We start from the raw sequence: 24351 nt of genomic DNA, 5'->3' as shown, positions 1-24351 counted from the left end.
CATGGATTATCAGTTTTCAAAAATTAGAAAGCACTGAGTTGCACTCAACACTGAGAAGTGCTGAAGAGATGATGATGGCCCTTTACAACTTCACATTCCTCTCCGGACATCCCTGGGAACATTAGTCCTAACTAACAGAACTCCAAAATGCTGAAGTCCATTTAATAGAGTCTAAATAACAGAACTTAACATTACGACCCAGGCCATCCTTGAGCTAGATTACAAACAAATAACAACATCTGATGTTGGAACAGAAAAATCCAATCAACCTGAAGGGTTTTGTTCCCCCCCCCTCTCCCCCCCCAATATCGTAACTTTTTAGTTAGGAGTTTTGTTTTGCTTTTGATGGAATTAAGTTTAGTCTAGAAATAGGTACTTTCTTTCCCGTGAAATCATTGAGTGATAAGATATCTGTCCATACACATTAAAGGCCACCAAAAATGTTATTCCTGTTGAAAATTGTATGTAAGTTTTAATATTCAAAAGGTATTTTCCTGTAGTAGTCCCTGAGGTCTGAATATTTTGTTTTCTACGAAGTTAACTTCCTTCCTTTTCTATTCTCCCAAAGCACTTATCAATAAAATGTATAGAAAACGTGGTCAGGATGAAATTCAACAGAAGAAGACAATCTACCACTTATTGTGGTAGGGTATGTATGTTTTCGGAAAGGTTAGTAACTAATTATAATTTTCTTAATAAGGATGAAAGTACCAAATTTCAAGGGAACAATTATGATAACTCATTTCGGTTTTTACAAAGATTTTTCTAATTGTTTCCAAATAGCCTACCCTTCGAGAACTAGACATTTGAGGAAAATCGAAGTGTACAATATAATCTTAAAATAATGTACCAATTTACACTTATAGACTTTACAAACATCTCTATGTCAACAGGAAAAATGACCTTGGGGATGATAGTAAGAAAAAGGGACAACGTGAATATGAGGAACTCCACGGCTGAAATCATTTGGTCATCTCCAGAAACTCAATTTTGTCTTACGTTGTTCAGGTTTGAGTTAAAAGAACCCTGGAAAGTAATCACTTGCATTTGTTTTTGTGAAAAGAAAAAAACACTGTGTTTCACGTAAGTATTTCTCTCCTTCCTCCATTTTCCCCTTTTGAATTTGTAGTAAGTTTTCATGATCTGCCAATGAGTTACAATTCATAAGCCCTTCATGGGCTGTGTGTCTTGTGCCTTCTAACCCACCAAGGAGCAGATTTCCAAAGCAGGCCTATTTTTGCTTCAGCACACCACTCTAGTTTAGAAAGAAAGAAGTTATGGAAGGGGCGGGGAGAATATCAGTGATCTCACTTCTCAGTTTTAAGAATTTGAAACAATGACTCATCAGAGAATGATGATTGCTACTCTGCTTATCAGCACATAGCTAAGTTTATCTACGAATTACTAAGAATAGCAGCCAAAGAAACGAAGAGCCACCTGGCAGAGCCAAATATACTGTGACCAGAAGAGCAACTCAGAGGCTCATGTAACTCTTGAACTTCTTTTGTGCTCAGGGAATATTTCAAGTTTGTAGAAACAAAAACCACTGGAAGTCTTCTGGAGGAGGCTCCAAACCTTCATCTTAAATTTGATGGCTAAAATTGAGGATCTTTTGGTGGGGTGAGGTTCACACCTAAATTATTAGTTAGAACTTTAAAAATGCCTGCTTTCCTAATAGTTCTCGCAAGAATCAGGTATTTCTTGTCCTCTCCAAGTGTCTTATATTGGCTAAAGTTTGGGGTTTCTAGAGATTTTGATCATCAACCCTGCTAAACAAAGTAATGTCGTCATTGTATCCTGGGGTTGAATATTCTGTGTGCTCCAGTAAGACATATTTGTCTTCACTGCCATTCAGCGAGAGGACCTCTTTCTGTGTAGTGGACGTCAGGTCACTCCAGGTAATGTCAGTGTTTTTAAAAGCATGTAGAAGAAAGATGCCATTGATAATGGTGAAGAAGCCACTCAGGGTCCCGATGATATCTCCAGCCTTCATGCCATACCATTCTTGGAATAAGATGGCGGAGCAAGTTACTACCATGGATGTGAAGAACACATAATAAATGGGAGTCACGAGAGATGTGTTAAAGGTGTCCAGTGCCTTGTTGAGATAGTTAATCTGTGTCGTCACTGAAAGCACAAGTACACCCAACAAAACAAAGACCAGTGGATGCCTATAAACTGGCTTCCATTCCAATAGTTCCTTAATGGCAATTCCCAGGCCCTTGACAGAGGACACTGAAAATGCTCCAATCAAGGAACAGATTGAAATGTAGACCAATATATTGGTCTGTCCCTTCCTGGGAGCCACGATCAATATCAGCACCAACGAGATCACTGTTATGATCACGGCAAAGGAAATAAATCCTGTGTGGAAGAAAAAAGAATTAGAATTCAGAAAATGCTGACAAGATCATATCTTTATGAAATGTTGTTAGTCAAGAGTTTAGGAGCACAGTTGTTTCAGAAAGGGAAGTGAGATTAGATTAAAATAACAAAACCAAAACAACATTTTACTAGCATGGCTCTCAACATTTTACAGTGGACTCTCACAAACGTATCTTTTCAATTTCATAGCTAACACTATGAGGTATGGTAGCTATCGTCTGAGTGACTCTTTATTTTCAGAGAGGAAAAGTAGCCACAATTGGGGTTGGAACACATGCCTTTTGCCTCTCCTATCCCCATCTCTTCCTTTCACGTACAGAGAGGAAGCATGGACAGAACAATAAGTTGGGTCACCTGTATAGAAGACTTGTGATACAGTCAAACCTTACTGTATCTCACAACCCACCGTGAGGCTTACAGCTTTTTACAGAATTAGCACAGAGTCATTTGATGAGGAGAGAAAATGGAACAGAATCTGAGTAAGGGTTTCTTTTGGTTGAATCACAGACCTGGGTCTCTCAATTTCATTTCCATTTCATGCAAAGAAGTGACTTCCTCTTCTTGCGGGGCATGGATAACCATCACAGTTGACCCCAATATACTTAAAATGCAGCCCATTTTACCATGAATGTTCAGATGCTCATTTAAAAAATAGGAAGACAATATTGCACTGTTGGGAGAAGAAAAACAAAATCGCTCATTCAATTAGCTTTTGATCCCATAGCAGCTCAGAAGTCTCGCTGTAGTATGTGCCATCCTGTATCCCTGTCTACAATCGACTGATCTGAATATGCTACATGCCGCTGAAAAACCCGATTAGCTTTAAAACTCAGAAATGATGGTCAAATCTGCTGAATTGCTTTAGCATCTAAAGAATTTTCACAGACATTCTATATCCCTGTAATCGTCCCATGAGAGGTCATTTTCAATTTCCCCATCTTCTATAATGCCAAACAAAATGGAAGATCTTTTATATCTTACTGGCTTGATACACTTAGGATATCTGTGCTCAAAAAAGCTCAAATCAGTAACTACGGATTATCACTCCTTGCACAGACAGTGTTCTAGTGCTCTCTGTGTGCTGACTCATTTACTTCTCACAGCAATGCTATGAAGAAGGTAAAAAGAAGTGGGTAGGCCTAGCCATAAGCTTTTTACTAGGGATGGATAGATAAAAGGAACAGAAAAGCACAACAAAACAGTTGCTTAACTGTAAGAGTTCACATGTCCATTGAGCACATTCATTTGGGATCCTAATAAAGACCAACTCAGAAAGATGAGATGCACATTCTATGAACATAAAAATGACTCCTGTTTCCATGACTAAAAAACTCAGAGGTCTCTGAACAGAACTATCCAGCAAATAATGCAAGACTTTAGGTGAGAGTTGAAGTTTAACCCAAACACTATGTTTTTAAACCCTCTGATAACTGTGGTCATTAGTCACTATGACAACAGAAAGGCTGAAAAGGGCTGTGGCAATGTGTTCAGGTGAGAGAGAAAAAAATCCCGTAGGCTTCATTGAATAAATGCAAACATAACACGTGATTATTTTATGTTAGCAGGAAATTAGGACCCCCTCATATTTTTCTAAATAACAACAATAACATAACTTATTTCTCATTTCTACTACTCTTGATTGTGTCTTCTCAAATTAGTTGTGTGATATTTTGTCTGGAAATATGCTTAGCAATATATTTCTTGTGGTTTAAGCTCATCATGGTATTGACATCTCCACAGAAGCCAAGTTCATTTCTCACATACCTTACGAGCACACTCAGAGCACCCAGCGGGGTGACCAAGGTGGCCGGTGCAAAAGCATAAGCTGCAAAATTTGCCGCTTCTCCGGCTCCCACTGGAAAACAAGCCATAGTATTCACGTGAGAGATGGATTTACTTGTCAGAAGAGAAAAACCAAGGACACAAGCAAAATGGTAGACTTTATGCCAAGGATACTAACAGATCTAGTAAAAGGAACAATTAAACTTTTTTAATGGAGCTTGGGGGTAGGATTGGTATTAAGGGATGCAGATAAACTATAATTACCTGGTGATAGGAACTCAATTAAGGCCAAAAATAAAAGTGGTAACAGATGAATACACATTTTAAGTGACTTCCAATAGAGACTTTAGTTACATCACTACCAAAAACATATTTGGCCACTCTGATAAAAGTCTAATTAGAGGCAGCTTTAACCTAAGCAAAGAATTTTTCTATTTGCTCAAGAATACCTACTGTTATGCAAATTAACAAAAGGCAGAGTGGCAAATTAGCGTGCTTTGCAGAGATCTGCTTACCGGGCAGGGCATAGCCAGAAACGCCTACCACTGTCCTAGGTCGCCAGGCATCTGTCTCTGAATCGCACAAGATCCTAAAGCACTTTAACAGGATCTTAAAGCTCGAGGAGAGGCAGAGGGCTGTTTTAAAGTCATAAGGATGTGCTCCTGCCATCTTTCTCTCATCCAAGGAAGTCTAGACCTCTGTGAAACGATTTCTATGGTGAGGGAAAATCCCTCTAAGAACTACACTCTTGTCTCGGAGCCAAAGTATTCTTATGGGTCCCAAGTGAATGGGCAGTATTTCACAAGGGCAAACCAGCCCAAGAAAACACTTATATTGTAGAGAGAGCTTCTGGAACAGATAAACGACACCAGAATACTTTTTCTTTTTCCATCTGGCTGCTGTGTTCCCAGCCTTCCCCTCTACACCCCAGCCAAATCTGCAGGAGTACTCAGCTTGAGGGAAATACCATAAAACACATAGAAACTTCCAGAACAGAGCAATTAGGAGACTGCTCTTCTAAGAAGAGCCATGGCAGTTTTCTTCAAATATTAAGCTTTCTTGAATACTTGATATTATTTATATTTGTATCTCTTCCAGACAGCTTTCTGGGAAAATATTAATTTCATGATTGAAGTGCTATGTGTTTGTCAGGAGATAAAATCTCTAATGTTGTAGACTTCTGCTTTTCTGTCTTCAATACTAGCATGAACTTGGTACATGATGAGAACAAAATTGTAAATGTAGGCATATACTATTCTCCTTATATCTTCATCCTGCTGTGCGGGTAGAGGGGTGGGGAGACGAGTAGAAGAGAGAGAAAAGCACAAAAAAATCATCCAAATCTCTATCTGAAATCTCCCCAGTACATCCTGGCCAACTTTAATTCAAAAGAAGTAAGAAAACAGAAAACACCTTAACAACTGTAATTAACTTAATTAACTTTTAAATTTAATCACATTTAAATGATTATCATTCTTTTAGATTCTAACACTGAAGAAAAGTTATCCAATTCCTTTGCATAGGAGGACCACACAAGTACTGAAATGTGTTAGTTGGTGTGAGAAAACAAATGGAAGTTTTCAGTCTACTTGCTGCAGAGGAAGATGACTAGCAGGAGGTGTGAAACTACAGTTTATAAGCTCCTATCTTTGTAAGTCTTAGGTCTGGGATTTCAGAGGAGTTAGGGGAGGAGATAGAAATCTGCAAAAGCGCCTGTGAGCACATGAACACTGCCTTCTATTTGCACAGCATATGAGCATTTCTAAAGTGCTTTCCCATCCAGCAGTCTCTTGTGCTCCTCAGGGCAAGTCTGGGAGGAGGAGAGTGCTGACAGCTTCCATCTTCTCTCCATTTCTTCTGTGCTAAGCAGCCCGACGGGACTTTAATTAGCCCCTGTTTTGGTGCTGGCCAGTGAAACGCACCCATTCCTTAGTAAACATGCAGCTAGAATAGTCACAGATTCAAATCAGGAGCAGGGAAATGTGGGAAGAGGATGTTTTCTGCGATGTTCTGGGAGATAAAATATAACAAAAAGGGAACTTCGTGATAAGATAACAGTACTTCAGATGTTAACTTTTTTCCTTGCATTCTAAGACAGGATTGAGAACATGGGGGTACAGGGAGAGAAGAGGAAACATTAATTTTAAACATGTGACTTTGTATGTAAGACAATATATTATACCTGCACGAAAGTGTCTAAACTTTAATGCCATCCTTACCAAGAAGATAAATTAATCAATTTTGAGCAACCCCATGTAATTTATTTATCATTTTACAAGCATGCACTATTTTCAGCAGTAAAGACTTACTTGAGAGTAATCCTGCCCACCAGAGCCATTCCTTGAGGTAAGAATGTCCACCTTGTCCTAGAAAAATAAGAACAATTAAAATGAGTTTCTGAACTGGAGGAAGAAGATCGGAAGAACCGACTGCTAGGAAGAGTAATGGAATATGATTGGAAGAGGCGAGATGTAAAGCCAACTCAGTCCAGCTAGTCTTTAGCTTATTTACTTAGTCATTTCTGAAGATCTTCTAGGCTTTCGATTATGTCACTTTTGATTTTTATAGAAAGTAAGCTTTTTCATTTGCAAGAAAATTTTATTTAATCATTAGGGTAGTGTATTTATGCCAGCCAGAGGTATGGACACAGACTATTATAACCTCTAAGTACTTTGCTTCACCCACAGTTAAAATTAAAGACAGAAAATATATATTGTAAGTTACATCGGTACCTAATGAGGACCTTGAAGGGAAGAAGACGGTTGACAGACAAGCTTTTGAAATTTTGGATAGTCAGCCAGAGAACAGCAAGCATTAGTCAGTAGGCCTCTCCTATTCTCTACCTTGGCATCATGAAATTGAGTTTCTCTCTAGTCTACTGAAAAGGACAAAAAGCTTTCCTGAGATATTCAGAGTTATCTTTTCTTTACTGTAATCTGTGACCTAAAGTCATTGCTATCTTTGCTATAGAAAATGGAATTTTCTCACCTATTCAATATACTTAATCCTGTGTCTTTGACCTGATTTTGTTATAATGAAACAAACAGGGTATATTAGCTGTGAAGATTATCTTGCAAGGTAGTTATTTATTTAGGATTTTCTTCTTATAAAATGTGCAAATGATTAAATTGGAATATTATAATTTAATAATCTGTCTTTTAAAAATTTAATAATGTATCACAAATATTTTTCTCAAACAATATATCACAATATTAATTAATGGCTTAATATTATTTCAAAATCTGGCATATCATTATTTACTTAACCTGTGTGCAACACACACACACACACACACACACAGAGTTTCTAGTTTTGTTCTCATTACATAAAACCTTTAAATAAATATCCTGGTATGTAAATATAGGTGGCATTCTTGTTCACCTCTTAAGATAAATTTCCAGAAGTGAAATTATTATGTTTTAAGACAGTAACATTTTTTAAAATGTTTTATTTATTTCTGAGAGATGGAGAGAGACAGTGTGAGCAGGGGAGGATCAGAGAGAGAGGGAGACACAAAATCTGAAGCAGGCTCCAGGCTCTGAGATAGCTGTCAGCACAGAGCCTGACGTGGGGCTTGAACCCACGAACCACAAGATCATGACCTGAGCCGAAGTCCAACGTTTAACTGACTGAGCCACCTGGGAGCCCCAAAACAGTAACATTTTTGAGCTTTACCAAACTGTTCTTAGGAAAGTTTGTACCCATTTATGCTATATGCTGCCTCCAGCAATGTTTGGGAGGGCTATTTATTTTCCAAAATCCCTTACCAACACAAGGCCTTTGCAAGAAAAAACAAAACCTGGTTAAAATGGTAGAAAACAACCCAGGAGCTCATTGTACATAGTTGGTATCTCTCTAGGTACTAGTGAAATAACATTTACTTCTACCTGATTATTGGCCACTTGCATTTCTTGTTTTGTGAGCTTCTTATTTATGTACTTTGCCTATTTTGCCTTAGGCCACTACTAATCTTTTTCTTATCAACTATAGTCACTATATATATTGTGGATCTTAATATCCTTTGTCTGTCATATATTTTGGAAGCATGCCCACCTCCACCCCCCACCGTGTCATTTGCTCTTTAGTTTCAGTTAGATGTTTCCATGTAGGATTTTTTTTTTTCAAATCAATTTAGATAATCTCTTCCTTCATATAGAATAGCTTCTTCGTTTATCTGTACAGTTAGAAAGACCTTTTAGGATTTTGAAAAAATCATTTCATTTTAAATTGCTGAATGGTATGAAGTAGAACTCTTACATTTTTCTCCTGTAATTTTTGCTGATTGTCTTAACGCTTTTTAAAGTATGTTTGCTTTGAGAGAGAGAGAGAGAGAGAGCACGTGTGCCCACCCTCATGCAAGCTAGGGTGGGGCAAAGAGAGAGGGAGAGAGAGAATCCCAAGCAGGCTCTGCGTGCTGTCAGCACAGAGCCTGATGCGAGGCTCAGTCTCACGAACCATGAGATCATGACCTGAGCTGAAATCATGAGTCGTGTGCTTAATCTACTGAGCCACCCAGGTGCCCCATTAACACTTTTGACTGAATAATCCATCTTTTCTCCAGTGAATTGAAATGCCACTTTAAAAAATCGTACATTCATTTGTTACAAGTACTTGGGTACCTTGATAAGTTTTCAATTCTCTTTCATTTTTTATCTATCTTTTTTAGTGCCAGTACCAAACTGTTTTAATTTCTATAGCATTATAGTATATTTTATTTCTGATAGTGCAAATCTCCTCCAATAGTACTTTCGTGAACTTGTTTGTGTAATTTGTAGTCACTTTTTCATATAAACCTTAGAGTAATATTTAGCTCTTCTATGATATTCTTGATAAGAAAGAATAGAAATTCATGGTTAATGGAGGGTAGTCAAGCTGAGTTACTCAACATGTGAAATATCACTGTGATAACAGCAACTTTGTTCTGCTATCCATTTATTCATTTAACACATACTTACTGGGCTGCCAAATGCTATGCTGGGGAAGGTTCCTGCTCTTATGAATCTGCTATCAATAAACAAGTAAATGAACAATAAATGTACAATGACAGACTTTCTAGATACAATGAAGGAAACCTTTAGTGCAATGATAGACAGTAACAGGGCAGGGTTGGGATGGAAAGGGACATCTCCCAGAGAGGAAGGCCAGGGAAGGTGATGATATTTAGGCTGAAGTCTGAAGGATGAGTCAGCCAAATGAAGGGCAGGGAGAAGAGGGTTCCAAGCAAAAGGAAAAGGCCTTGAGATGGCAAAGAACTTGGTCTGTTCCAGGAATCAGAGAAAAGTAAATGACAGGGAAGACAGCAGAATATATAAGCTGGAGAGGTTGCCAGGGCCAGTTTACACAGGAGGTCAGAGACTGCGGAAAGGTGTCTGGATTTTATTCTGAGTGCAAAGAAAGGCTACTGACGTGTTTTAAGCAGGGAAGCAGCATCTGACCTTGACCACTGAAATCACACACAACAGCTATGAAAGAAGAACTCATCCCTCTGAAACAAGAATTTTTGTTGCACCCTAAAGGAGACACAGGTAGCTCAATCCTGGGCGCTGCAGAGGAGATGTGCTAAACTCAGACAGGGACTAAGAGACAATAAAATATTACTACTATGGCACTAGGGTCTTACAATAGGATTCTTTCTGCAGTTGCTGCAGAGACTCAAATTTGCTAGTTGCATCCATTTCTTACCGGCTCTGGTAACGCCCTTCTTGGCCAGCTGCAAGAGGCCCTTCTTTTTCAGTATGAAGCTGGAGCCAATAAAAATACTGGAACTTACTGCCAGCGCCAGGCCTACGTACAGACTGTATTTGTTTTCTACGTTTGCAGAAATGATCAAGTCGCTTATGCTGGAATTCATGTCCCTGTAGCTGGCGTTCAGGTCCCTGTAGAAGACAGGAGAAGCCAGCAGCTGGGACACATTTGTGATCTCACACCAGGCCTGGGCGGAGTTTGCACAGACTAGAGACAGCGTGTAGCCTGGAAAAAGGGAAAGAAGGAAATGTCAACAAACACGAAAGGGAGATACATTAAAGTTTACCCCTTTTCTGTAAGAAAGAGAAACCCATGGGGCGCCTGGGTGGCTCAGTCAGTTGAGCATCTGACTTCAGCTCAGGTCATGATCTCATGGCACATGGGTTCAGCCCCTTGTCAAGCTCTGTGCTGACAGCTCAGAGCCTAGAGCCTGCTTCAGATTCTGTCTCCCCCTCTCTCTGCCCCTCCCCTGCTCATGCTCTGTCTCTCTCTGTTTCTCAATAATAATAAACAAATGTTAAAAGGAAGGAAGGAAGGAAGGAAGGAAGGAAGGAAGGAAGGAAGGAAGGAAGGAAGGAAGGAAGGACGGACGAAAGAGAAACTCAATCGGACGGCACTGAAACCCTGTTTTTCACTGTATGAAGGGAAGTTCCCAGGAGGTGATCCACAGTCCCGTGGACACGTTCTGCTTGGCTCACACAGGTTCTTGAAAATGTTTTGGAAATTGTTTAGCTGTAATCATTTAAAAACGAGAGATTTCACCTGAAACTCTGACTTCCTCTTATAAATTGGAGAGTCTGGGCAACACTTGCTTGGTTCTTCGTTCTAGCAAAACAGCAACCTGAGTGGTGCTCAGCAATTCATCACAGTCCCCCGCACGCACCTCACTCCTTCTCGTGATCAGCATGGCTCCTGGAGGGCAGTGTTTATGATGCCTGGGTGTGGGGACAGGCAGGGCGACCCAGTGGTCAACATGTTAAAGGAAATGCAGCTAACACATTCAGTGGGGTGTGAACTGTGCCTTTCAGAAAACGTATTTTAAAAGTGGGTTTACTTGAGGGTGTTATGCTGAGCGAAATAAGTCAGGCAGAGAAGGACAAATATCATATGTTTGCACGTATAGGAGGATTAGGAGGAACTTAACTGAGAAACAAGGGGGAGAAGAAGGGGGGAAATGGTGGAGGAGAGGGAGAGAGGCAAACCATGAGAGACTCTTGAATGCTGACAAAAACTGAGGACTGATGGGTGGGGGGGGGGGGGATGGGCATGGAGGAGGGCACTTGTGGGGATGAGCACTGGGTGTTATGTGGAAACTAATTTGACCATAAACTATTTGTAAAAAAAATAAAAAATAAAAGTGGGTTTAGAGTTCTGTACCACTTTTCCTGAAGAGAATGATTTTCCTACTCCTCTCCCTTTTCCTAAATAAAATAGAATCTAATAAAAAAATGAATTAAACGTCAATAGGCTTTTCTTAGAATAGCATTCAAATAAACATGTAAATCTACTGAACCAGACCCATGATTATTAGTGCCTTGGAATTTGAAAGCTAAACACTAAAACACAATAGACAAAGTAAGAAATTTTTATTTATTTTTTATTTATTTTTAAATGATTTTTTTTTTTTGAGAGAGAGAGAGCACCTGCACATGAGTGAGGGTGGGGTGGAGAGAGAGGGGGGACAGAGGATCCCAAGCAAGCTCTAGGCTGACAGCAGAGAGCCCAACGTGGGCATCCAACTCGTAAGCCAAAGTCAGACAGTCAACCGACAGGGCCACCCATGCGCCCGTGTAAGAAACTTTTAAATCTGTTCTCCACTTGAAAAGCTAGCTGCAAACAGGGTGAGATTATGACTAGATTTTCTGACATTCTTCTCAACTTTTTTCCTTTTATTTTTATTTTATTTTAATTCAAGTATAGTTAACATACAGTGTTATATCAGTTTCATTTTTTTTTCTTTAAAAAGCATATGTTCCCATTCTAACAAAAAAGGCAAAGCAAAATGAATCAACTACAATTTTAGAGTTCAATGAAAACAATTAGTTTTACATCCTTTTTTTTTTTTTTTTACATCTCAGAAATCTTAAGAAGGCAAAAGACAGTTTGACCAAATGATGCCTTAGGGATAAAACTGTGGTAACTGGATCAATGCCTCTCTGACATTATGCAGTTATCTGAATTTACCACTTACACAGTTAGTAAACCACCATAAAATTCAGGCCTTAGAAAGGTAAAATAGGGGTGGCTGGGTGGCTCAGTTGGTTAAGTGTCTGACTTCGGCTCAGGTCACAATCTCACAGTCTGTGGGTTCGAGCCCTGCATTGGGCTCTGTGCTGACAGCTCAGAGCCTGGAGCCTGCTTCAGATTCTGTGTCTCCTTCTCTCTCTGACCCTCCCCTGCTCATACTCTGTCTCTCTCTCAAAAATAAATAAAGATTTAAAAAATGTAAAACAAAAAGGTAAAATAATTGAATTCAATTTTTCATGATTATTTCACTTATTTCTTATCATTTGAAAATGAATCAACTGTTTCACAGATACAGCATAAATTCTAAGTCAAAACTGCTAAATATTCCAAGAAGAATTCTACTGCTGGCAGGATAGTCTATATCATTGAGGAAGTTTCAGGCAGGTTGTTAATAAGAATTGCTACAAATTTTCAAACAAGCTAGCCCTTAGTAATCCTGTTCCAGTCACTGTTCATCTCATCTAAATCCCAAGAATGGAAAATGATTTTCATAGTAAGAACTTTCATTCCATTAATTCCTGAGAGAGAAAACATCTGACTTGACTTTCCAGTAAATTCCATGGCTGCACTGGTGTTACTATGTAATTAACATAACCATTCCAAAACTTCATCTGGGAAACAGTGTGGGCAGGTCTCATTCCAGTGAAACAAAAATAAGCTGTTGACACAGCAAAATGTTTCTGACGTTTTCGGGGGTGTGGGGGCAGAGGGCGATAAGGGAAAGCAAATAATCTTTGTTGCATTTTGTAAGTTCTTATTGTGAACAGTAGATATTAATGCTGCAAGTTTTATGGCAGGAACAATAATAAAAATCTTGTCTAGTTTCTGACCTTAGAAAAATGGTTTTATGTTTTGGGTGCATGTTGATGAGAGAGCCTACAGCAGATGTGACTGAAGGAGGAAGTGGGGGGTTGAAGGGTGGGTTGGTGGGTGTGGAGTGGTTTAGGGCAGAAGGAGACAGATGGGTGAAGTACAGTGTGTGGGCAGGGAGTCCGTGGAGTGTTTCAGAGGAATCAGAAATCTGAGTTGGGCTTCTTAAGATTCTAGTAAGCAAAGTAAGTTTAATCTAAACTTTATTCGACATAGAGAAAATCTATTACAGTCATATTTTATTTTGTTTTTTAAATGTTTATTTATTTTTGAGAGAGAGAGAAAGAGAGAGAGAGAGAGCACACCTGTGTAAGTGGGGGAGGGACAGAAAGAGACGGAGACAGAATCCAAAGCAGATTCCAGGCTCCGAGCTGTCCTCATAGAGCAATGTGGGGCTGGAACACAGGAGCCGAACTGAGAGATCACAGCCTGAGCCAAAGTCAGATGCTTAACCAACTGAGCCACCCAGGTGCCCATCATTATATTTTATTTTAATAGACACTAGTACCCCTCTAAAATCATGGTACCAATACATACTCCTACACATAGGAACATGCATTAATTCTTTGGTATGGTTATTATTAATTTGTGTAAATACTGAGTAATATTTAGAAAATATGTGTCAGTTATTAAGAAAATTAATTCAGTATGCACCAATGTGTCAACCACCCAATTTAAGAAATAAAACATTATCTCTATCATTATCCCTGACTTTCTGCATAAGATCCCTTTTCTTTAAAAAAAAAAGATTTCCCTTATATGACTATATCTTTAAAAAATAAATTATTCAGTTTTGCTTCCTTTGCACCTTATGAAATGTAGGTGCTCACAATTTTCTCATTTTACAGTTGGTGGACATTTGGGTAATGTACAATGGTTTTGCTCTTCAAACAGTACTGCTAAAGTTCTTAGTTAGGTTGAAACATACGTAATTAATAATAGTTGACAATTTTTGACCCCATGAAAATAGCAGTTTCATATGGTTGAACTTGATATGTATCTTCTATGTATAAGTGTGAAAATTCACTTACACACACAACAACTTAAGAATTTAAAAACAAAGCTAAATTGTTTGTAGGATTATATGTCTTTCCTTACCTTGAGCTCTGTTCCTGTCTATAATCATGGACAAGTTGAGTATTCACTTTTTTTAAATTTATTTTTTTAAATTTATATCCAAGTTAGTTAGCATATAGTGCAACAGTGATTTTAAGAGTAGATTCCTTAATGCCCCTTACCCATTTAGCCCATCCCCCCTCCCACAGCCCCTCTAGTAACCCTCTGTTTGTTCTCCATATTTAAGAGCCTCTTATGTTTTGTCCCCCTCCCTGTTTTTATATTATTTTGCTTCCCTTTCCTTATGTTCATCTGTTTTATATCTTAAAGCCCTCATATGAGTGAAGCCATATATTTGTCTTTCTCTGACTGACTAATCTCGCTTAGCAGAATACCCCCTAGTTCCATCCACATAGTTGCAAATGGCAAGATTTCATTCTTTTTGATTGCTGAGTAATACTCCATTGTATACATATACCACATCTTAATTATCCATTCATTTGTTGATGGACATTTGAGCTCTTTCCATACTTTCGCTAATGTTGATAGTGTCGCTATAAACATTGTGGTACATGTTCCCCTTCGAAACAGCACATCTGTTTCCCCTGGATAAATACCTAGTAGTGCAATTGCTGGGTTGTAGGGCAGTTCTATTTTTAATTTTTTGAGGAATCTCCATACTATTTTCCAGACTGGCTGCACCAGTTTGCATTCCTACCAAGAGTGCAAAAGAGATCCTCTTTTTCTGCGTCCTTGCCAACATCTGTTGTTGCCTGAGTTGTTAATGTTAGCCATTCTGACAGGTGTGAGGTGGTATCTCATTGTGGTTTTGATTTGTATTTCTCTGATGATGAGTGATGTTGAGCATTTTTTCATTGGCCATCTGGATGTCTCCGTTAGAGAAATGTCTATTCATGTCTTTTGCCCCCTTTTTCACTGGATTATTTGCGTTTTGGGTATAGAGTTTGATAAGTTCTTTAAAAATTTTGGATATTAACCCTTTATCTGATAATGTCATTTGCAAATATCTTCTCCCCTTCCGTAGGTTGCCTTTTAGTTTTGCTGATTGTTTCCTTCACTGTGCAGAAGCTTTTTATTTTGATGAGGTCCCAATAGTTCATTTTTGCTTTTGTTTCCCTTGCCTCCAGAGATGTGTTGAGTAAGAAGTTGCTGTGGCCAAGGTCAAAGAGGCTTTTGCCTGCTTTCTCCTTGAGGACTTTGATGGCTTCCTGTCTTACATTTGCTCTTTCATCCATTTTGAGTTTATTTTTGTGTATGGTGTAAGAAAGTGGTCCAGGTTCATTTTTCTGCATGTCACTGTCCAGTTTTCCCAGCACCACTTGCTGAAGAGCCTGTCTTTATTCCATTGGATATTCTTTCCTGCTTTGTCAAAGATTAGTTGGCCATACATTTGTGGGTCCATTTCTGGGTTCTCTATTCTGTTCCATTGATCTGGTCTGTTTCTGTGCCAGTACCATACTGTCTTGACAATTACATCTTTGTAATACAGCTTGAAGTCTGGAGTATTCACTCTTGACTTCAATTTCCTCATCTCTAAAATGAGGGAGTTTGACTCAATGATTCTGACGAAGCTTTCTATAAATTTATGATTTGATCATAAGCTATCTTTGTTCCCAGCGTAATTTACTTACAATCCCAGTGGCTCATAAATGTTGCTGATATGATACACCAGCTTTAAATTCATAGGCACTTGGAGTGGAAAGACATTTCAAAGAAACTGATGCCAAGATTACTAAGTGACTTGTGAAAGCCATGTAGTTGCCCAAATCACAACCGAGTAGCAACCCAATTTCCAGGCCAGTATTCTTTTTATTTCAGAAAAGTAAAAACATAAAGTACAAATAAATCCAGTTGAAAGTTATTATTGATGTTTATACAAAGATGAAACACTCTGAATGATTTTTTCAAGTACGATTTGCCTATAGAGAATAATAATTAAAATTGTCCAGTTCATTATATACAGTAGGAAGCTGGTTCCTAAGACGTCAATGATTGTGTAATACTGCATTTTTAATCACTACAAGATATTTCCAGTTTGAAGAAATCGTTGTCTCACTACCTATATTACGTGTTAGTTTGGCTTATTATTCAGCAAATATTTACTCCCTTATACCTCCTGATGTGGGCAGAGCATTCTTCCCCTGAGGTTAGGCTGGAAGTGAGTTGGTGGCCAATGGGACAACAGCAGAGGTGATATGAGAACAGGCTTCAAATGCACTGTTAAGTTTACTCTCATTCACCTCTGTATTGGTCAGGCATAGAGCTTCGCAAGCCCCTTCAGCCTGAGCCCCAGAATGAAAACACATGAAGCAGATCTAAACTCATCCCACATGAAGGAGCCAAGCTCCTTCATAGACATGTGGCCTGATGGAGAGACACCCAAGTGAACGCAGATTAGCTCAATCAACCATCAGCTGATCTACAGACACATCGGCAAGAATATATGATTGTTGAGTTTGGGGCTATATATTACATAGGAATAGCTGACTGACACACTTAACTATTCCAATTAGCATACAAAAAATAAATGAATCTCTTTATGTTCCCTACAATTTATTCTCCAAATATCAGCCAGTGTGAATCAGATTATGTCATTCCCCTGCTTAATCTCCTTCCTCGTCCCCCATGACTTTTCATTGCTATTACAACAAAATCTAAACTTCTCATCCTGGACTCTTTAAAAGCTTTACATGCCCTGAAGTTTGCTCACCTGTGACATTATATTGCATCTCCCTCTCCCACTTAGTCTCTGAAATAACACTAGCCATCTTTTCAATCATTGATTCAACAGTTATCGAGTATCTACTGTCTTTGAGGCATTTTCTAGAAATTGGGGATACAATAGTGGATAAAACAGAATTCCTGCTCTCATGTTTATTCTAATGAGGGGAAACAAACAAGTAAACTAATACGTACATAATATGTTGAGTTCCATGGAAAGCAGTAAAAGTAGCATAAAGGAGTTTTTTTTTTTTTAATTAAGTGGACAAACCTCTCTGCTATGTGTAAATGCAACAATCCTGAGGCAGGAATGTGCTTGAGGCAGACTGGGATGATGGAAGGGAGACGGCAGGAGATGAGGTCTAAGTGTGGCAGGGGGCAAGATCAGGTGAAATGAGTCTTTAGATATTAGTAGGTCCAATCTTGCCATTCTCCCTCTAACATTCTATAATGACTTCCTTTCTCCAAAATCCCCACCATAGTCTATAAGGGCCCACAGGATCCTGCTTCCAGTTATCTCTCTAACCACATTCCCTACAATTTTTTTTGGTCCTGTTTCTTTAATAAGCTACATTCCTTCTCACCTTAAAGCTTTGTGACCTGTGCCTTAGCCTGGGTAGTGGCTGGCAAGCTAACTGCTCCTCATTGAGCTCTTACTTGAAAATGGCACTTCCTTAGAAAGGCATTCCTGCCTGCCCACTCTAAAGGAACTTCTTAGTCACTTTCCATCATATCATCTTACTGCCACAAAACAAACTTCTTCTCACAGTTTCATTATGGCTCTATAACAGCCTTGTATCCATATATCTATTTCTTTTCTAAAAAATATTTCCTTTTTTGTTCAATGTTACTTATTTTTGAGGGAGCAAGTAAGCAAGGGACGGGCAGAGAGGGAGGGAGACAGAGATTCACAAGCAGACTCCATGCTTCGGTGCAGAGATAGGCACAGGGCTCAAACTCATGGACCATGAGGTCATGGCCTGAGCAAAAAAATCCAGAGTTGGAAGCTCAACCAACTGAGACATCCAAGCACCCCTATTTCTTCTGTTTACTCAACAAAATAGCCGTTGAACACCTACCATGCAAGGCACTATGTTAGGTATTCATTTATTCAACACTTTGCGAATTCTTATTAAGCAATTCCTGTGTTCCAGGCCCTGTTCTAAGAACAGGTGAGATAGTGATCAACAGGACAGGTGAACAGATCTCTGTCCTCTGAGCTGACTGACACCTTTAGCGAGAGAGAACTATCAAACAGGAACAAGGGGGGCAGAATAGGAATGAGAAATAATTTAGAGAAAACTTGGCACAGAATAAGAATGAGAAATAATTTTGAGAATATATGGAAATCAAGTCACAGTAATATATCTACATATAAACTCCGTTCAATCTGGGTAAAAGACCATGATTTCAATTAACCAAAGTAAAATTGAGAAGACACTATTGATTAAAGAAAAAAATATCTTACCACTATGAGCGTGTTTGGAAGCCAAGTACTAGAAATCAAGAAAAAAATCCCATTTACAATTGTATCAAAACAGTAAGATGCCCAGGAATAAACCTAACCAAAGAGGGGAAAGATCTGTATTCTGAAAACTATAAAACACTGATGAAAGAAATTGAAAAGGACAAGAAGAAATGGAGAGACATTTGATGCTCATGGATTACAAGAACAAATATTAAAATGTCAATCCTACCCAAAGCAATCTACACTTTTAATGCAATCTCTATCAAAAGACCAACAGCATTTTTCACACAACTAGAACAAACAATCCTAAAATTTGTTTGGAACCACAAAAGACCCCATAATAGCGAAAGTAATGTTGAAAAAGAAAAGCAAAACTGGAGGCATCACAATTCTGGACTTCAAGTTATACTACAAAGCTGTAGTGATCAAAACAGCATGGTACTGGCACAAAAATAGGCACATAGTCTATAGAACAGAATAGAAACCCATAAACAAACCCACAATTATGTAGTTAATTAATTTTTGACAAACCAGGGAAATATGCAATGGGAAAAAGACTGTCTCTTCAACAAATGGTGTTGGGAAAACTGGACCACTTTCTTACCCACACACAAAAATAAATTAAGAATGGATGAAAGTCCTACATGTGAGCCTTGAAACCATACAAATCTTAGAAAAGAACACAAGTAGTGTTCTTTGATATCAGCCAGAGAAAGTTTCTTTCTAGATATGTCTCCTGAGGCAAGGGGAATAAAAGTTAAAATAAAATATTGGGACTTCATTGAAATAAAAATCTGCACAGAAAATAATCAATGAAACTAAAAGACAACCCATAGATGGGCACCTGGGTGGCTCAGTTGGTTAAGCAACTGACCCTTGATTTAGGCTCAGGTCACGATCTCATGCTCAGATCTCATGCTCGTGAGATGGAGCCCACATTGGCTCCACACTGAGCATGGAGCCTGCTTGGGATTCTTTATCTCCTTCTCTCTCCCCCTCCCTCTCTCTATTCCTCTCTCACTCATGCACAAGCACACATGTTCTCTCTCTTCCAAAAATAAACAAATAAACATTTAAAAAACTTACAGAAGGAGATAAGCTATTTACAAATGACATATCTGATAAAGGGTTAGTATCCAAAATACATAAAGAACTTATAAAACTCAACACTCCCAACACAAATAATCCAATTAAAAAACAGGCAGAAGACATGAACAGATATTTCTCCAAAGAAGATATACAGATCAACAGACATCAACATGTAAAGATACATCAACATGTAAAGATGTTCATTATCACTTACCATGAGGGAAATACAAATCAAAACTACAATGAGACACCTGAACTGTCAGAATGGCTAAAATCGACAACATAAGAAACAACAGGTGTTGGTGAGGATGTGGAGAAAAAGAAACCCTTATGCACTGTTGGTGGAGCTGCTGTAGAACACAGGTGGAGGATCCTCAAAAAGTTAAAAATATGACTACCTTACCATCCAGAATACAAAAACACTAATTCAAAGGGATACATGTACTCCTATGTTAATAGCAGTATTATTTACAATAGCCAAATTGTGGAAGCAGCCTAAGTGTCCATCGATTGATGAATGGATAAAGAAGATGTGGGGTGTGCGTGTGCGTGCATAATAATACTCAGCCATAAAAAAGAATGAAATCTTGTCAATTGCAATGACGTGGGTGGAGCTAGAGAGTATAATGCCAAGTGAAATCAATCAGAGAAAGACAAATACCATATGACTTCACTCATATCTGGAATTTAAGAAACAAAACAAACAAAGGGGGCAAAAAAGGGAGAGGGACAAATCCAGAAACAGAGTCTTAAGTATAGAGAACAAACTGATGGTTGTCAGAGGGGACGGAGGTGGATGGATGGGTGAATTAGGCGACGGGGATTAAGCAGTGCATTTGTCATGATGAGTACCAAGTGATGCATGTTAGTGTTGAGTCTACAGCTACACTGTACACCTGATACTAGTGTTACACTGCATGTTAACTAACTGGAATTAAAATAAAAACTTACAAAAGATAAAAACAATTATGTACAGTTCATATTAAACTTTAGACTAAACAATTTTGAGCACACGGTTTTCCGGAAAATGTTTAGTTGAGAACTTTAACTACCTTTAAGCACTTTTGAATTTCAGCACTTAAGAAATCTATGGAAGCCTGGAAGAACAATTTATAAAAAATGGAGGCAACCTTTTTTTAGTGCAACAGAAAAGCAGCCAGTACACAAAACATGAAGTTTTTCCTGATAATAAAAGTTGTGTTTACTTGGTGAAACTTTGAGAAATGTTTATGGCATTTTTTAACGTAAAGTTTTTTAAGAGTAAAATTTCAGAATCATTAAAATGAATACCACTGCATCCAACAGAGCCAGAGAATGGGGACAGGCACCTACAGAAAAACAAAGGCCCAAATAATTTTGTGCCTGGTTTGATCACTAATTATGAAACATTATTCAGTTCTCTGGGCCTTGGTTTCTGTATCTGGGAAAAGGAGAGAATGACTACCTAATAAAACTCCTAGAATTTAATTATGTGTGAAGATAAACTGATACATTGTTATGCAAGCCCATTTTGAAAATTTCAGATTATATACACCAATATGGGACATATCCTAATCAGTACAAGAGAGATACAACCAGTCCTCAAAGAACGCAGTTCCTTAATTTCTTCCTCTCAAAACCATCACAAGCTGAATCAGCCCTAAAAAACATCTATGTCATTTTTCATTCGGCCAGCTGGCTGCACCCTGGAAAAGCGGTCCACTCAGTCAAAACTTTGAAAACCACTGGATCCCTATCTCCAGCTTATTCTCCTTACTGCCAAACCAGCTCCGAATTCTCAAATAGGGGCCCAGGAATATATGGTTTATCCTCCTCACAGCCCAATCTTTCTGTCCCTTGATTCCTTTATCCCCTTCTACAGTTCCATGGCCCACAGTGTTCATGCAGTTGGTGCCTCACATGTGATGTGTGTTATTTCTCACATTCTATTTTCATGGTGTCATATTTTTAGAGTAATAAGGCTCAATTGGCTGTTGGACTCAAACTGAGATCTGTGGAATACGTGACATAATATCAAAAACCTAAATTTAAAAACACTTCATATGTGTTATTTATTTATTTCTTATTTATAGAAAAGTTTGAATTAAAAGGTTTTTTGAAGCATCTATGGTTTTAAGAGTCAAAACCAAGGCTTGGGGTTAACTTTTTCTTCATGGAAGTCCAAATGGAATATTCTATCCTTAGATTCATGATGAACTCTTTGTCATTCAGGCCTCAGCTCAAATGTAACGTTCTCTAAAGGGTCTTCCCTGAGTACCCGATCTAAACATCCCCTGTTCTCACAACACATTATCCATGACACTTACCATTCTTGCAATGTCCTTTTTTTTTTAATTAATGTTTTTTTATTTTTGAGAGAGAGAGAAAGAGACAGAGCATGAATGGGGGAAGGGCAGAGAGAGAGGGAGACAGAGAATCTGAAGCAGGCTCTAGGCTCTGAGCTGTTAGCACAGAGCCGGACGCGGGGCTCAAACCCACAGACCTAAAGATCATGATCTGAGCTGCAGGGGGACGCTTAACCAACTGAGCCACTCAGGTGCCCCTTGTAATGTCCTTTCTTATTCATTTGTTTCTTGCATAGAATCTGCCATCTACACAGTAAGCTGCATGCAAGGCTTACTAGAGCCCAGGACTAGACTGTCTTGTGAATCCCTTCATACCAGCACCTAGGGCAGTGCTTGGCACGCGGGACTCTTGCCATTTGAATGACTGACTAACTGAATGAATGAATGAATGAATGAAAATTTGAGACTTTACTCCATGTCAGGCTCTGACCTGTATGCTTCCTATGTAATCTCACAACTGTAAACTTCCTCTTATTGAGGAAGACTCAAGGAGGTTAAGTCATAGCTGAGAAGACTCATGCCAGGGCCTAATCTTTTCCCAGTATTGACAAGGATTCTGATTTCTTTTGTCTTTCCCACACAATTATAATTCATCACAGGTATTAAGCATTGAGCTTGAGTATTTCTTGTTGGAACTAAAGGCATGAGCAAAGCAGGAAAAACATCTGAGTTTCAAAAGCAAAAGCGTAATTCATATGCCCTTCTTACTTACAGATCCTTGGGTAAACAAGGGTGGATGTGTTATTAACAGTCTGACTTACTGGTTTAGGAATTGTTTAAACAAAGGTCACACCGCCTCACTATCTAGGAAATAATTCCAGATCCAGCTGCTTTAGTAACCACTTCCAAAATCTCAACTTTTGAGTTGTTCGTGAATTGTTCAGGCATTTTCTCTCTCTTGACGGCATAGTTTTGACTTGTTCACTGCCTTCCTCCCACCCCCCCAGTCTTTTTAGTTTAAACTTCCCACATCAAAGGTACTCAGGAGGGGCAAAGAGGAGAGAAAGCCCTCCGGGAAGGGCTCAGCAACTTTGGGACGGTATTCTCGCCACGCCCTTCACTCCGTCTTCCTGTCCTTACCAGGTAATTCAGAAATCAGCATTCCCCTTGACACCTTGAAAACTGTCATTGCGGTTGAGGCACACCCTTCCGGTCCTGTGGCACGCCCTCAGGTATCCCGGTCCCTACTTCTGTCTCAGCTCACACGGGCCTTCTGTACTGAGCCACCCGAAAGCCTGCCAGCGTTTGTAAACGCCTGGCAAAGGGCAAGCGGTCTCCTCGCCCAGCGATTTTTCAGGATTTGGGTGGGGGCCGAAACCCCAGCAGTAACTAACCTACAAATGACTGCGCCCGGTTCCCGGTCTCCTCTTCTGTTGGGCTCTCGCCCTAAGCAGCCCAATGGAGGCTGCACGGCGAGCCAGCTGCAGAAGTTTTCATCTCGAAGACAGACGAGAGATGCGGACGGTCCAGGCGGACCCAGCGCCCTCCCCCGAGGCCCACGGCGGCTGACCTTCCACAGTGCCTGACCCTCACGGAACCAGCGCAGGGCGCAACCCCAGACCCCCGTCCGGTCCCCCGGCACGCCCTCTGCCCACCGGCGCACTCCGACCGCAGACTCTGGAAGAGTCTTTCTCAGACGAGACTTGGGAATCTTCCCACAGCACCCTGAATTGCCCCGTCGCGACACTCAGCACGCTGTTAATTTACATGGGTCTGCCTCCTGGACCAGAGGGAGAGCCAAGGGTATGCCTGTCTTTTTCGACTCAGGCTTTCCCAGAGCCTGGCTTATCATAGGCACCAGTAAGTATTTATTGACTGCCTGAAAGCCTGAATGAGTAAACTTACGAGTGGGTGTATTCGGGTCTCTTCCTCACGAGTACCCGGGACCGCCCATCCGGTCTCATCACCACCCAGATGCCAGCTCCCTCGGCTCGAGGGACACTCACCTTCCGGGCAGGGCTCTCCAGGCGGCAGCCTCACCTGTTCCCCCATGGCCCCCACACGGGGCTTCCCGGAGCAGGCGCTCGCTCCTGCTCCACCTGGGCTTCTCCTCCTCCCTGTGGACCTGCGGGGCGGAGCTAGTGCGCTCTGACTCCGCCCCCGAGCAGCCTCAGCCAATGCGATTGGAGCCTTCTCGCGAGCCACGCCCCCGAGGTCTGTGGATGTGAGCTAACTCCAAGCTTGCAGATCCTGGTCCTGGTTGGAGCCGCGCAGCTGAGAAGCGTAGACACACCTCGCAGGGTAAAATCGACTCTCGGAGCGTGGAGGCCGCCCAGCCAAGTCTTTCGGAGTTTAGTGGAGTAAAGGCTGTGCCGAGGGCCCCTTCTGGCTTCTTAGACGGTCGAAATGTCTCTCTGAGGGCCCTGCTTCGCATGTTAGAGGCTTTGTACGGAAGTTGCTGGCCCCTGGGATTCTGCTCTAATCGCCACGCTAAAGTTGAATCTAGTAGATTTTGCCCTTGTGATGCTATCAGATTCTCCCCGCGGTCCCTCGGCTTCAAACTCCCGGTCCCCCCAACACCCTGTTTTCTAAGTCATGTAGTTATTTGCAATAAACCGTGAAGGAGAAGCAACGTTCAAACTGAAAAGACTTATTCCCACAAAAATAGCTAACATTTATGAT

At 40.0% G+C, this 24351-nt stretch overlaps 1 protein-coding gene across 1 annotated transcript; it reads right to left on the bottom strand.

The window, feature by feature from the left end:
• Nucleotides 1–1082: 1082 nt before the first annotated feature.
• On the bottom strand, nt 1083–23721 carry NIPAL1 (NIPA like domain containing 1). The gene is made up of 7 exons (XM_039241104.1): nt 23676–23721; nt 23068–23394; nt 9850–10137; nt 6477–6533; nt 4150–4240; nt 2895–3055; nt 1083–2364 (listed from the first exon to the last, which is right to left on the bottom strand). The coding sequence occupies exons 1-7, from the start codon at nt 23719–23721 to the stop codon at nt 1745–1747; spliced, it is 1590 nt and encodes a 529-aa protein (XP_039097035.1). The 3' UTR covers nt 1083–1744.
• Nucleotides 23722–24351: the final 630 nt, after the last annotated feature.

The sequence above is a fragment of the Hyaena hyaena genome, unplaced genomic scaffold (assembly GCF_003009895.1).
Source record: "Hyaena hyaena isolate Hyena2069 unplaced genomic scaffold, ASM300989v1 scaffold_187, whole genome shotgun sequence".
Lineage (NCBI taxonomy): Eukaryota > Metazoa > Chordata > Mammalia > Carnivora > Hyaenidae > Hyaena > Hyaena hyaena.
This window is presented reverse-complemented; position numbering and strand designations above follow the sequence as displayed.

Coding starts and splice junctions, on each gene's coding strand:
- NIPAL1 (XM_039241104.1), bottom strand. CDS start 23,721: ATGGGGGAACAGGTGAGGCTGCCGCCTGGAGAGCCCTGCCCGGAAG. Junction 4,241..6,476: donor GTGGGCAGGATTACTCTCAA/GTAAGTCTTTAC, acceptor CTTGTTTTCCAG/TGGGAGCCGGAGAAGCGGCA. Junction 2,365..2,894: donor AATGAAATTGAGAGACCCAG/GTCTGTGATTCA, acceptor TCTTCCACACAG/GATTTATTTCCTTTGCCGTG.